Source organism: Dromaius novaehollandiae, chromosome 23 (genome assembly GCF_036370855.1).
Source record: "Dromaius novaehollandiae isolate bDroNov1 chromosome 23, bDroNov1.hap1, whole genome shotgun sequence".
NCBI lineage: Eukaryota > Metazoa > Chordata > Aves > Casuariiformes > Dromaiidae > Dromaius > Dromaius novaehollandiae.
In genome coordinates, this window is record NC_088120.1 from 7,408,392 (window position 1) to 7,421,913 (window position 13,522).

General features: G+C 53.4%; 1 protein-coding gene across 2 annotated transcripts in view; it reads right to left on the bottom strand.

The window, feature by feature from the left end:
* Positions 1–13,316, bottom strand: part of ARID1A (AT-rich interaction domain 1A) — a 63,349-nt gene extending 50,033 nt beyond the window's left edge. For both annotated transcript variants that reach the window (XM_064525022.1, XM_064525021.1), the window contains exon 1: positions 11,652–13,316. In XM_064525022.1, the coding sequence (XP_064381092.1) occupies positions 11,652–12,806 (1,155 nt within the window). In that variant the 5' untranslated portion in view covers positions 12,807–13,316. The remainder of the gene's footprint in view (positions 1–11,651) is intronic.
* Between the last annotated feature and the right edge of the window lie 206 nt (positions 13,317–13,522).

Sequence of the window (13,522 nt, forward strand, 5' to 3'; positions counted from 1 at the left end):
AGCTGCTTGCTTTAATAAGAGCTGCATGTCGGGGCCTGCAGCTCCTACAAGCCACGTTTCAGACTTACGCAGGCTCTCCCTCGCTTCTGCACAAGAACCGAGCTCATCGAAAAGCATGGACAACACAGCACAAAGGAAGACCCAAATAATCCAAGGAAGCTAAATTTTGGAAATAATCTGTGGGAAAGACAGACAGTCTCAGTTTAACACCTGAACAACAAACAAAACTCAGCGTTCCACCAGCCCGTGGCCACCTTTCCCTGCGAGACCCTCAGCTCTGCTGCCTGCTCAGCAGCGGTGGTGGACCTCACGGCCCGAAGGCACACCCCTGCCCAGCCAAGGGTGCTGCAGCCACGACCTGCTGATTACTTCCAGAATATCTCAAACGTACCTTGGTTACAGATTAGCTTCACAGCACATTCTGTATTGCACTAGGATTAGTCCCAGTGTCACCTCATTAAGAAGTACTCCTTAAACACTGTCCCTCCCTCCTGACCCCACCCTGATGCTTTATAGAAGGGATGCAACAAGATACAAGGTAACACAGCTCTGTTTTCATAATAGGAAGAAGAAAAAAGTTATTTCCCCTCTTATTACAGCAACTGATAAATTTGGATGCTGTTTTTGTGCACTTTGCGGAGCCTTCTTTTATTTTAGCCTTAAAATTCAGCCTTCAAGGCTCCACTTCGGTTCCATGGAACCAAAAATACTTAGAACTGCAGTAATGGCAAGTTATCACCTGCATTTACCAGTGATGCCCTTGATAACTTTGTAGTAAACGACAACCAATTTCCAGGATACATACCCAAACACAATCTATTTGCATCCAGAAAGCAGAGCTGCTGTCCTGCCTGTGCTGGGAAGGGGAGGAGGTTGCAGGAGACCATGCAGGCAAGAAACTCAGAGCTGCAACCAAGCAGGCGCTCAGAGAGCAGTGAAGACACTGATAGAGCCTTCATCAAGCCAACACTGTCCTGATTCAGGAACGTTACTCTTGGCAAGCCCAACACAAATCCTGATCCTACAGTGACACAAGGTCATCATTAAAAACAAAACAAAAAAACAAAAAAACAGCGAGTTATAGCAATACTGAGGCCTGGGTCTTACAACCCCACGTTAGCTTCTGTCCTTGGGTTTCTATCCCATCTATGCCCAGAAGCTTTCAGCTTCTTTTAAAGCAAAACGACAACGCGGGGAGTTGTTTAGCAAGTTAAGAAGAGTGCGTGCTGGCGGCTGGTGAGACGATACAGATTCGTAACTGTGCCAATGCCATGGGGGGAGGAGGAACAGCCAACGTTGCAAGCTCTTCACTGGTTTCAGGAACAGGTATAACAAGAAACTGTAAGACAACTCATACGAGAAAAGGAAAATAAGACATGACTGTACCTTGACAGCAGTGACAACTCCAAACAGTTTATTGCCATTTACAGAGTGATCGGATTTAAAGCTAACATTAATACACGTTCACCATTCAGTACAAGTACTACTGCTGCCCTGACACAACGCGCTCTCGATACACTCCACACTCGTCATTAAAGCCAATACACCTCTATTCTGAAGCTCTGAACCGAATTATACCACTATTCTCTGCTACAAAACGCCCAATAAATTCTTTTCCTAAGCATTCAGACAACAGATTTAGCATCTTGCTCCAGAGAAGGGAAAGGGAGGCAAGGGTTAAGGGCCAAAGCACTGTTGAAAGCCAACAAGGAGCACACGATTGCTCGGGGATATTTCATAGAACACTAATCACTTCATCTGATTTTAATTCCTGACACCGTATCAGCATATAGCTTTTCAAAGGAAAGCTTGTCCTAGATTGCAAGGTAATCAATCACAATTAACGTGGAAACAAGCTTTTCCATCGCTGTCATGCCTTGTGAACCAAACAGGAGAGCTAGCAAAGGCATTTTAGGAGTACCTTTAAAGTCCAGGCAGGTAGGATAATTCACGATGGGCCTGCCAGTCGCTCGCACACATCCAACAGTAGCTACTGGGAGATAAACTTCAGCCAGGCATTGCACTTCTCCTCCGGAGCATTAGCTGAATGAGTGCTTTTTATGCCATTTCTATTATGAACCTTCATCCAGATCCAGGATTAGCACACTCATTACCTGAAAGTCATTTCCCCGCTAACATACTCTATTCCAGGGGAGCCAAGCTCTGCCCTCAGAAAAGCCACAGGCAACCAGAACCGACATTTCCAGTGAGATGATTTTTCCTAAAACCAAAGAAAACTGTTCCAGGTGTATTCCCATGCCCAGAAAGTACGATCTAGCAGTTTTAGTATTAACCTTGATTTTGTGAGATAGGGCTTTGAGTACCTACTCTGAAGATTTCCCATGCAGCAAATCACAGGGTTTAGAGGCATGGAAAAGCTATCGAGAAAGTGGAGAACTGCACTTACTAGCTTCACAGGTATATCATGAAATATATATAGATATGGATATCATGAAAGACTAGGAGACACTTTGATATTTAGATGGTTCCTATCACAGTAACCCCAATTACCCATGCACAATTAGAGAAAATGTCCAAGTCTGCTGCATGCCGCAGCTGCCCTGGGTCCTTTCCAGGGGCTCCAAAGCAGTGTAATTATCACAAGTCCCTGATGCCACAGTAAGCAAATGAGTTTTGTTTTGTTTTGTTTTTTTTAATACTCAACACCCACACATCTATCCGGGCCCAAAGGGCAGGACTTGAGTACTTCTTGGACCACTGTCACAACGTGTGCAGCCACAGCACAACAAAAAGGCAGTTCCTGGGAACATGTGATCACGCTCAGCAAACTGGCCTTGAACGTGGAGCCTTCTCCTTGCTTAGCAATGCCAGAGATACTCCGTTTAAAGAAAAAAGAAAATCAAGTTATATCTAATGCTAGCACTTCCATCATTTCAATCTCTCTCCTGCACAGAGGTAAGAACTTTGCTTCAAACTATTTCACAAGTACGTCTGAGGGAAGACCACCTCCAGTCTGGCACCAGCTTAATTATTTACATACAGTTAATGAATACCAGATTCTCCTCCTAAACTTGTACAGGGTGCATAGTCCTACAGTCACTTGGACTTTAAATCCATCATCAGACTGTTACGAAGAACAAAACTCAAAACAAGAGTAGAGGAAGGATCCCAAACAGCAAAGGAAAGCTATTTATAGACTGAGCCCGCTCATCTCTGGGACCCTGGAAGAAGTTCAGGTGGTAAAACGGGACAGTCCAATCCCTTCAAAACAATCCCTGGCAAGCACAGAAATCTAGAAGTCAACGGAGACATTTTGCAATTTAACTGGCAAGTTTATCTGGAGGAGCTAGGGGAAGGGGAAAGCCCCACGTTTCAAAAGCAGCCTGCCCCATTCTTTTGCTTCTGTTCCTCATATCTAGAGAGACAAGAACAGGATAAAGGACAAGAGGACAAGAACAGAATAAATACAAATAAAGATGACTTGGGCTGGAGTATTTTCCCTAATGTCTAACGTTAAGGAGAGCAAAGCACTGAAACAGTCTGTCTGAGGAAGCCGCATCGCCTTCATCGCTGCCTATCCCGCTTTTAGGTATAGCTGATCCTGCCCCGAGGCAGGAGAACTGGCTGGATGACCTTTTGAGTTGAGATCGAGACCTCTGTTGAACGATAAAGCCATAGAGCCACCTACGAAGAGCGCACAGGCAACAAGCTGATGCCAGCAAGGTTTTGCAGGCAGGACAGAGCGCTCTGCACACTCTCCTCGCCAGGAAGATCAAAATCAGTGCCCAAACCCCAAAAAGACCCTCCATTTTCGGAGCATGCACCCCGCCTCTCCTGCACTCGTGCTTCCAAGCCTGTATCACGCTGCTGTCACCAGCACTCTGCAAACTAAGAGTGCTAAAGAAGTACAAACCCTTCGCGGGTCACACAAACAGAAGCACAACCCTACCGCGGGCTGGGTTAGGCGCCCGTATCGCCGGGCCGAGCGGCCTCCTGCGCGGCGGCGGGAGGTGCAGCTGCAGCTGTGGCCTGGGCGCAGGTTTTAAAGCATTCCTGTTCGGTTATTCACAGGCAAGCTGCCAGCGCGGTGCTGACATCAGAGGGGAAACGGTAATTTTCAGAGCTTCTCTTAGTCAGACCTGCATGAAATTTCACAAGCCCGGGGGGGGGGGGGGGGGGGGGGACGGGACTTGGTTTAAGTCTCCCCTGGGGAAATTCCAGAGTCCTCCTAACTTCAAAAGCTTCTCTTTGAGAAGAGTCGCAGAATTTCTCAGGACGGAAAGTCACAGCTACTTTAGGCCACGGTTTGCCGCTGCAACGCTCCCTCCTCCCAGCCTCCTCCAGGACATCACCGTCACGTCCCAGCAAAAACGAAAAAGTTATACTGCAGGCCCCGATCGGGTTTGTCACACGGCCAAAAACTCCCGGGCTAGCACAAAACACGGGGCGAACCCCCAGCGGGGGCCAGCAGCCGGGGTCCGCGCCCCCCCGGGCACCGGTGCTTCGGGGTCTCCCTCGGCTTCTCCCCAAGCCGCTCCCTGCCTCCAGCTCGCAGCTTGCTGGGATAGTTTAGGCGTAATATTAATTACGTAGCAGCAACAGGAAGTTACGCAAGTTTTCAAAAAAAAAAAAAAGTTAGTAGCAATTTAAGTTGTCCTTGAAAGAGGTTCAATTGCCACAGTTAACTTAAGGAAATAATCGCACGCTGGTTACTGCACGAAACACCGAAGACTATAATGGACCGGTGGGTTTTTCAGGGTTACTTACACAAACTGATTTTTCATGGGAATTTCATAGGAATTAACACACACACACTCATCTCCCTACAGGACATTTCTTCTTTAACATGAGTGTTTATGGAATGAAACGAATCCCCTTTTTCACTTGCTCCTACCCCTTTTTCACCCCTTTCTCTCTGAAAAAAAATAAAAAGGAACAAGATTTAGAAACCTGATTCTAGCTACAGTTATCATTTTACTCTGAACATATAAAGCAAAGAATTATCTGCAGAGAAATTCTGAAGTAGCTTTTATTAAATTTACCTACCATTATGTAGCATCTTTTACATTTCGCTACAGAAAGCTCATGCCTACATTGTGCAAATACTCACTGAGCTGTCGCTTAAACTCAGAAATACTCCAGAAAGGAAACTATGGCAAACTTGGAAATGCTCTTCTTGATGAATCCCACAAAACCTCAAAAAACGCTCAAGTTGCAGCACTGAACTGCTGAGCTCCAACGCTGGGAGTGCAGGTGCACAGAAGAGTGAGAAACAGGAACCCCTCCCTCGTCCATATGTTAATACATATTATCATCTGATTAAGACGCTACAGGAACAAGTAAAATATGTGCATGAGATCAGTCCTGAGAGGAGCAGCTCCTCCTGTTCCAGCCCTGCTTCTTCCATTCAACAAGCCTCTGAGGGCAGCTCTGGATGCTGTTTCTTTACGCGCACAACTCCATTAAAAGGTCTTAACCACGCATTCAGCTAAAACCATGTACCAGGCAGGAGCGACGGTCCCACATTTACAGGATGAGACTCGGAAGACCGATACTCCCTTCTCGGGCCCGTCCCAGCCTCACTGCTGGGACTCACTGGCACGTCCCCCCCTCAGCCCCTGCACTGCAAAACAGTCACTGGAAGAGCTCAACACCTTACGTTCCTCATCTACGCACCAGGAACAAACACAAGACTGCCCGGAGCCCAAGTTTCTACGCAATTTCAGCCTTAAGAACAAGCATATACTTCATACTGCAGAGATGACGTTTAATTTATGGTCGGGATTTTACTGAAATCAATTCACGGATACGGCGTGGTCTTCCCAAGCCTGCAGAAAGCACGTGCCGCCTCTCTTTGGCTGCTCAACTCCTCTGCCTTTTCAACCGCTACAATAAAAAAACAAACGAGGCATCATCAACTTTGCTAATGCCGTCGAGGAACAGGTGGACAGCAGGGACCCGGGCAGAATGCACGGCAGTTTCAGTCCAGTGTGCCAAAGAAAACTGCCTTTTTCCTCCAATCCCACCTGTCATTCACTTCTAGCTGGAGATTTATAGCTTTGGCTAACAGGCACCTCGTATAGTTTTACCAGTAGCATGCACTTGATAAGCTAAAGGCTGAATTTCTTGAATCAGCACATGACAGAAAAGCTTTTGCAGAACTTTCTTTCTGGAAAACTTTTCTTCCTCCCAGAAAATAGCCTGTTTTTTTCACCAGAAAGAAATGGGAGATATTATTTTGCATCCACGCTGATAGTTTAAGGGCCCTTCTGGAAGAGAAAGCAAGTGGCCACAACAGCACAGCAATACTAAATACTAAGTCTTATCTTTTTCATTCCCCCCCCGCACTTATGCCTGCCTTCGGTTTCTGCTCTGCTACCGCTGCTGCTTGGGAGTTTCAGACGCTCTTGGCAGGAACTGGGCAGCGGCAGCTGATGAGCTTTTCCCCAGAGCAATCCATCACACAGGAGCTGCGATTCAGAAAAGAAATCACACTGACGAGACAAAGCGTTTCAAATTCGCAGAGGAAAAAACGGAAAGGGCATCCTTCGCCTCTAATATTTTAATTACGGAGATCACAGATTCAGATGTGCAGGGTAACAACTGGATTTCCAAGTTGGTGGTGTTCCTTTGAAAAGAGTAGAAAGAAAAATGGTGGAAAAGTCGCTTAGGAGGTAAAAGGAAAAAAAGGGGAAAAACAGCAGCACTATTTAGCTTAATTTTAAACTTTAGTTTCTCTCTGAAGTAAAGCTTCTGGGATTTTAATAGGGTCTTCACATTAATACTTCCATAAGGTAGCGTTCATTAAGCAGTGCTCTCAAGTAAGACTGTGGAAAAACAAGATATCATGAATATACTAAACCGAAGAGACCAGTAAGGCATAGATTTACGGGAACATTTGACTCCCATGGTCCCCCCAAGCCCAATTTCTAGCACTGTCTAAAAAAAAAGAGCTTCCGCAAAGTTCAACAGTCACTTCAAGAAACAACAGTTTAATTCCTTCTACTTAACTACAATGCTAAAACTTGACAGACAGTTTTAGGAACCTGGCAAGTATTTTAGCCAAAAAATATGGCCCAGAAGTCAAACGCACGACCTTTCCCGACTGCAGGAGACAGCACATGGGGAAACCTCCTTCGTCCAGACAACAGCCGAGCACCGACACTGCCTTTAACTTGCGCTTGGTAAAACACAGGTAAACAAGCATCGCCCGCCCCACTGCAGGCAGGAGAAATGCAGGACCGAACCCTCATGCGATTCGTCCCAGGTTTCCTAGTAAGCCAGCGATAAGGACAGGAAAAAAGAGCTCCAGACAAGAGTCAAAATTGAGATATACTGTCCCGTATCCTAACTAACGCACCCCTTGCCTGGGAACAGCAGTCGCCTTAAAAACGAGCATCACGACGACGGTATTTCAGAACCAGGATATCTTAAGAGAATCGAGCAACACTGGCTACTTCAGACTAGAGCAGACTGGCTGGAAAGGTAATCCAGGAAAACCTGCAGCATCCACTTCAGAATTAACCAGATCCATCCTTACGATGACATTTAAATACTGCATTTTTCTAATGCAGAGAAGGCCCAAAACTACCGCTCACTCAGAGCGGAGCCCCACCTCAGAAAGAGAAGATGCACCGCTCCTTTTGGTTGGAAAGGTCTCGCGTTTACTACACCCCGCGAGCAATTCGAGGCCTCCCAGCATTACAATGCTAAGCAAGGAAAAACCCTGCGACAGAAGCCAACAGGAGCCAGGTCTCAATTTCAGATTCCAAGATATCACAGCTCATTGGCAGCACAGAGCCATTTGGTGCCAATTTAGTTTAAAAACCATATTTTCAACAACATTTTTCATGCCTCACTTGCTACTGAAGTTGAGATCTAAGTCAACAAAAAATAGCTATTGTATGGCAACCGGCCCGGAAGCGTTTTTTTAACATACCATTTTTAAACTGACTTTGCTGAACTTATAACAGAGGCCTAGAGATGTCAGCACACCTATGGGGAGGTTATCCAAGATGTGAATGTTTAATGCAATGCGGAGGCATCTCCCGTTACAGGAGATGCCGTTTGCTGGAGCGCAAGATTGTTCCACGAGAAATGCCCACCTAGCAAAGGAGGGAAGCCAACTCTCTTAAGCAGTTTCCTTGAAGTCTCAAGGCGCTAGGAAGGCCAGCTGATCATTAAGGAGGGCTACAGACTCTGCGGGAAGGGGAGGAAGAGGACAAACACACGATAGAACTGTTAGCAAAATGGAAAAATGGAAAACAAAGAGCCCTGGATGGGTTTCTTACCAGTCATTCCCACAGAAAACCACAGATTCCTAATCCCACGTTCTGCAGAAGAGGCATCCTGATCTCTTGACCCTACTCTACATTTCCCAGCTATAAGTCACCAGGAAAAAATCGCGAATTCCTGGACCTCCGCGCCAGCCCCTCCGAACGCCCCACGAGCACACCTGGGCTCCCGGGGGCTCCCCGCGGGCGCCGCGCTCCGGGGATCGCCCGGCCACCGCGCGCTAGCGAGGGCTACAAACGGCTGCCCAAGCTGCATGCGAGCGATTATATTCTCGATTTATTACCGGAAATATTCTGCCAAAACAACTTTCACGCCAGAAATTACTTCACTTTTCTTGATGAGCGATGTGAAGAAACTCCTCTTATGGCATCATTCATAAATCCTAATGAGTTTAGAGAATTAAAGGCACTTCTCTTTTCTGCACAATCCTTCTTCCTCTCCCCCAAACCTCAGGTTTTCTATCCCAAGCGTGCCTAGGCGGAGGAAGCCCACACCATCTTCTCCAAGCCTGTACCAAGGGATGCTCCTCTGTCTAGTTTTTGGCCAGATGAGTTACATCCTCCTCTCGCTCTCCTAGAGTTTCTCAAAGTTACATGGTAAGTCCCCACTTTGCTCCCTGCTGTACAAGACAAAGACGAGACACAAGTTCAAGCTCTAAATTCTTCCAGGCTAGGCAATAGAACAGAGTACACCAAAAGTCAGGACTGGAGTATTATTATTAATCAACCATTTCTTGTGGGCAGCACAGATGACATGTGGAAGCTTGTCTCGCAACACTAGGTAAGTCTAGCTTTTTCTTTTCACAACAGCAAAAAGGAATCGTCAGTTGGAGTCCAATAATCCTTGGCACAGAAAGGGTTTGGGGGTTTTGCTTGTTTTTTATGGTGTTTTGGTTTGGGGAGTTTTTTGTAGGTACATTATTGGTACTACACTATCAGTGCTATCTAAAATTAAATTAAGTCTCAGAAGAACTCTTCATGAAGAGTTTGCGTTAATAAGACCAGATGCTCGGGTGTTACAAACGCACAAGACAGCGCTCAACACAAACAGCGCGAGGAATCAAGCTGAATTCACCTTCCAGGACAAAACAAGTTTCTTTTTTGTAAATTCAAATCAGAGTCGTGATAGAAATACATTTTTGTCAGATACACACCGCGAGGAACTACCTCCTTGAAAAGCGCAACTTGACGCCATGTTTTAGCCCCCATTTTATCCAGGTTGAAGTTTTACGGGATACAGAAAGTGCCCTCAAGTAAACACACCAGCTCCCATGACGTTTGGGCAAAATTCTCGCGGGTCTGTATGAGCATATTCCTGCGCAACCAAAATCTTCCCTTCGAATAGTCAAACGCTCACTTCGAGTTGCCGTTGGACGGTCTGACAACCACGGCGGAGATAAGATCCACCCTACCAGAAAGCACTATTTCCATCCGACAGAAAAGCCAATCAAGTAACTCAAGATGCTGGAGCAAGCTTCGCCTTCAGTAATCAAGGAACAAAAATTAAGCAGTTTTCAGATCGATGCGAGAGAAGTGCTGAGCGAGAAGGGAAACTCTGGAGGCGGCATGTCACACTACAGGTATCGAGTGTCTCTGACCCAGGGCTTGAAGTTAGCCCAAAGTATACAGAAGGAAAAGGGAAGTCTGCCGATCCCGCACCAGGCACTGCGGGCCTTGGACAGGCCTGTCTAAACACACCGCGTTACCTGCTTTTAATCACAGGTTTCAGATATTAGGTTCCAGCATCCCTTTTCCCTGTATCTAAAATGTCTGATGGGTACGCTGTGCCGCTTTCTCTGCTGCATGTTTTCCGGCCTTCCATGTTTCCAGCAAACAAGTAATTCTACCCATGTAATAATAATTGTAATTTTCACGTGGGTTTGTTCTACCGCTCCGCCAAAGAGCAAAGAGTCATGGCACTGCTGAACCTGACCTTAAGAAGTATCTCCACATCTGTAATATGTCCCTTTATTCAAAAAAAAAGGGGAAGCCGAGGCACTATCAGGGCTCACCTAAAACAAGTCAAAATAGCATTAAAATGGGCCCTGATATTTACAGCTAGAGGCTCAAGCCTGTGCTATATTAAAGCTGTCTATTAAGTGCAATTAATAAGTGACCATTTTTAGTGCTTTGGCCACAAGTTTGGCTCCGGTTGCTTTGGGCTGTCGTTTCTTTTTGTTTCCCCGAAGGCTTCATCCCACCGCAGACCCCCACCTAACGCAGAACCCAAACAAGCCTCACTTCCGAAAAGGGTCAAAACCAGCCGGGCGCCAAGCGCATCCTCAGCTCCACCAAAGAAACCGCTTACGCCACCGGCGCAAGTCGCACCACCGACAACAAACCGCGGGCCCATGGCGGGGAGCAGCCCCGGCGCCGCGGACGCCACCCCGGGCGGCACGGCCGGCGCGAGGGCAGGAGACCCGGGCGCGAACCGGGAGCGCCGCGGCCTCCTCTTTTGTTCGCGGCGGGCGCGAGGCGAGGCGAGGCGAGGCGAGGCGGCCGGGGGGCCGCGGTGGCGGCCGTGCCGCCGGCCCTCCTCAAGGTCACGGCCGGTCGGGGCGAGGGGGACGAGGCGGCGGCGGCGGCGGCTGCTCCGGGTCCGGGCTGGCGGAAAAGCCGAGTGTAAAAGTTTATGAGCTCATCAGGATTGTTGTACCATTACATCAGAGGCAATTATAAATGGCCAAGAGCAGGAGATGGGGAGCCAATCAGATCACAGATAGGATGTCAACCTAAGACCAACTGTCTCCTGGCTTTGACAGAAGGATTTTACCTCCATAATTCAAATCCCAAACCAAAGCAATCTGCACTCGCTGCTCCCGTCGCCGAGCTGTTTACCGGCGCTCCCAGCCGCAGCCCGCGGCCGCCGGCCCCCGCCGGGCAGCCCGGCCCCGGCCCCGGCGGGCCCCGCTGCCACCGAGCCCGGGCAGGCCGCGACCAGCCGCCGGTCCCCGGCCGGGGCGCGGGGCCCCCCACGGCGGGGGCGCCCGGGGGAGCGGCGGGGGCGGCGGCGGGGCCGCGCCGGGCCGGGCCGCGGCGCCCGGGCCTGCGGCGGGGCCGGGCCGGGCCGGGCCGCGGGCTCCCTCCGCGCCCCCCCCCCGCCGCCGGCTCCCCCCTCCGCGGCCACGGCAGCCCCCGGAGCGGGCCGCGGCGGCGGGCGGGAGCGAGGCAGCGGCCCGGGAGCCTCGCACAAAGGCCGGGAAGGGAGGAAGGGAAGGGAAGGCGGCGAGGCAGCCATTTTAGAGAGCGAGAGCAGCGCAGACAATGGCAGCTCCCCGGCAGCGCCGGCCCGGCGGGGGGAACCCGCGGGAGAGCGCCGGCCCCCCCCCGCCCGCGCCGGCCCCGCTCCCCTCGCCGCCCCCGGCCCCCCCGGCGCGCCCCCGGCCGCCCCGTTACCTGCTGGCTCCTGCCGAGGCTCTGTCCGCCGCCGCCGCCGCTGCTGCCGGGGCTCATGGGCGCGTGGTGGCTCCTCGGCGGGGCCCCGGCGGCCGCCGCGGCCCAGCCCTGGCCGCTGCCCCCGCCGTACTGCGAGACCATCTCCGCCGCGGCCGGGCCCTTGGCGGCGGCGCCGCCGTCCTGCGGCCCGCTGCTATAGTCGCCCGCGGGGTACCCCTGGTAGCCGCGGGCGGAGCTGGGGGAGGTGAGGAGCTGGTTGAGGGTGGGGGTGGCCGTGGGCTGCGGGGTGGCGCCCCCTCCTCCTCCGCCGCCTGCGCCGCCGGCGGCCGAGGGCCCCATGACCCCGAAGCGCTGCTGCTGGAAGGCGGCGGGCGCCTTGGCGCCGGCGGCCGCTTGCGCCGAGCCCTGCGCGCTGCCCCGGGGGGAGCTCAGGGCGTAGGCCTGGGGGGGAGGCGGGTAGGCGCCGGCGCTGCGCCCGGCCCCGGCCGCGTAGTAGGAGTTGTACTGGTGGTTGGGGAAGCCGTGCTCGGCGGCGCCGTGCGAGTTCTGCGGAGGGGGCGGCCCCGCGGGGGCTCCCGCCGGCCCCGGGTAGGACTGCTCCAGGCCCCCGCTCTGCAGCGCTGCCATGCCAGGGCTTTGTTGTCCGCCATGTTGGTGGAAGGCAGCGGCGGCGGCCGCAGCGGCGGCGGCGGCGGCAGCAGCCTGGGCGCCCCGGCCGTAGGGCTGCCCGAAGCCGTAGGCTGGCGGGGGCAAGGCGGCCGGGTGGGAAGGGGGAGGCTGCTGCGGCGGCTGCTGCTGCTGCGGCGCCCCCACCCCGTCGCTGCTGCCGCCGCCACCGGGCGGCTCCGGGAGGTTATTGTTCAGGGTGGCGGCGGCAGCGGCGGGCCTGGGGCCCGGGTTCCCGTTCGAGCTCTTCAGGTCGGGCTCGGCCCCTGCGCCCCCTCCGTTGCTCTCGGCCCCGTCCTGCAGCTCCTTCCCCGGGGGGCCCTCGCTCTCCGCCTGCTTCTCGCCGCCGCCGCCGCCGCGCTCCGCCGCCGCCTCACCCCCCGCCTCCTCCGGGGGACAATCCCGCTGCTGCGCCTCCGCTTTCTTCAGCTCGGCTGGAGCCGGGGCGCCCAGGCTGCTGGCGGCGGCGGGGGCGACCTGAGCAGCCATGATCCCCCCCCCTCCCCACCCAGCCGCCCCCCCGGACCGGTCCCCCCGAGCTGCTCCCTGCCTGGCCGGCCGGCGTGAGGCCTCGCTGCTCTGCTGCTCCCCGCTCAGGCGGCGGCGGGCTCTTCAGGGCAGCGGGGGCTCATTCCCCCCCGGCCTGGTTGGCGAGGCGGGGAGGGCTCCGCTGGGCTGGGCTTCCCGGGGCCTGGCCCCGCTGTACCTCCTCGGTTGCAGCCGGCGGAGAAAGGGGAGGAGGAGGGAGTGGGGGGAAGGAGGAGGAGGGGGGGACCCGGGACGGGGCTCCCGGTGCGGGAGAGGCGGGAGGGAGGGAGGGGGGACACGGCGGGCGGGCGGGCGCCGTCCCCGGAGCCGGGCCGAGCGGCGGCGGGGCCGGGCTGGGCGAGCCGCGCGGCACCTCCGACTCCGGTCCGCCGAGCGCGGCTCACTCCGACACGAGGCTCAGCACTGCCATTTTACCCAGCGCCGCGGCCGCCTGCCAAACCCGGAGCGGAGCGGCGCGCGGCGCGGACGGGAGCCTCCCCCCCGTCACAAAGGAGGAGCGGGCCGGCCCCGGCCGCCAGCGGCTCGGCGCGGCGGAGGCTGCCGCACGCAAAACCCGCGGCGGATCCGCGGAGCCGAGCCCGGCCTGCCGCCGCCGCCGAGCCCAGCCGAGCCCAGGCGCACGGCGCAGCGCCGCGGCCCGGGGGCGCCCGGCGGGG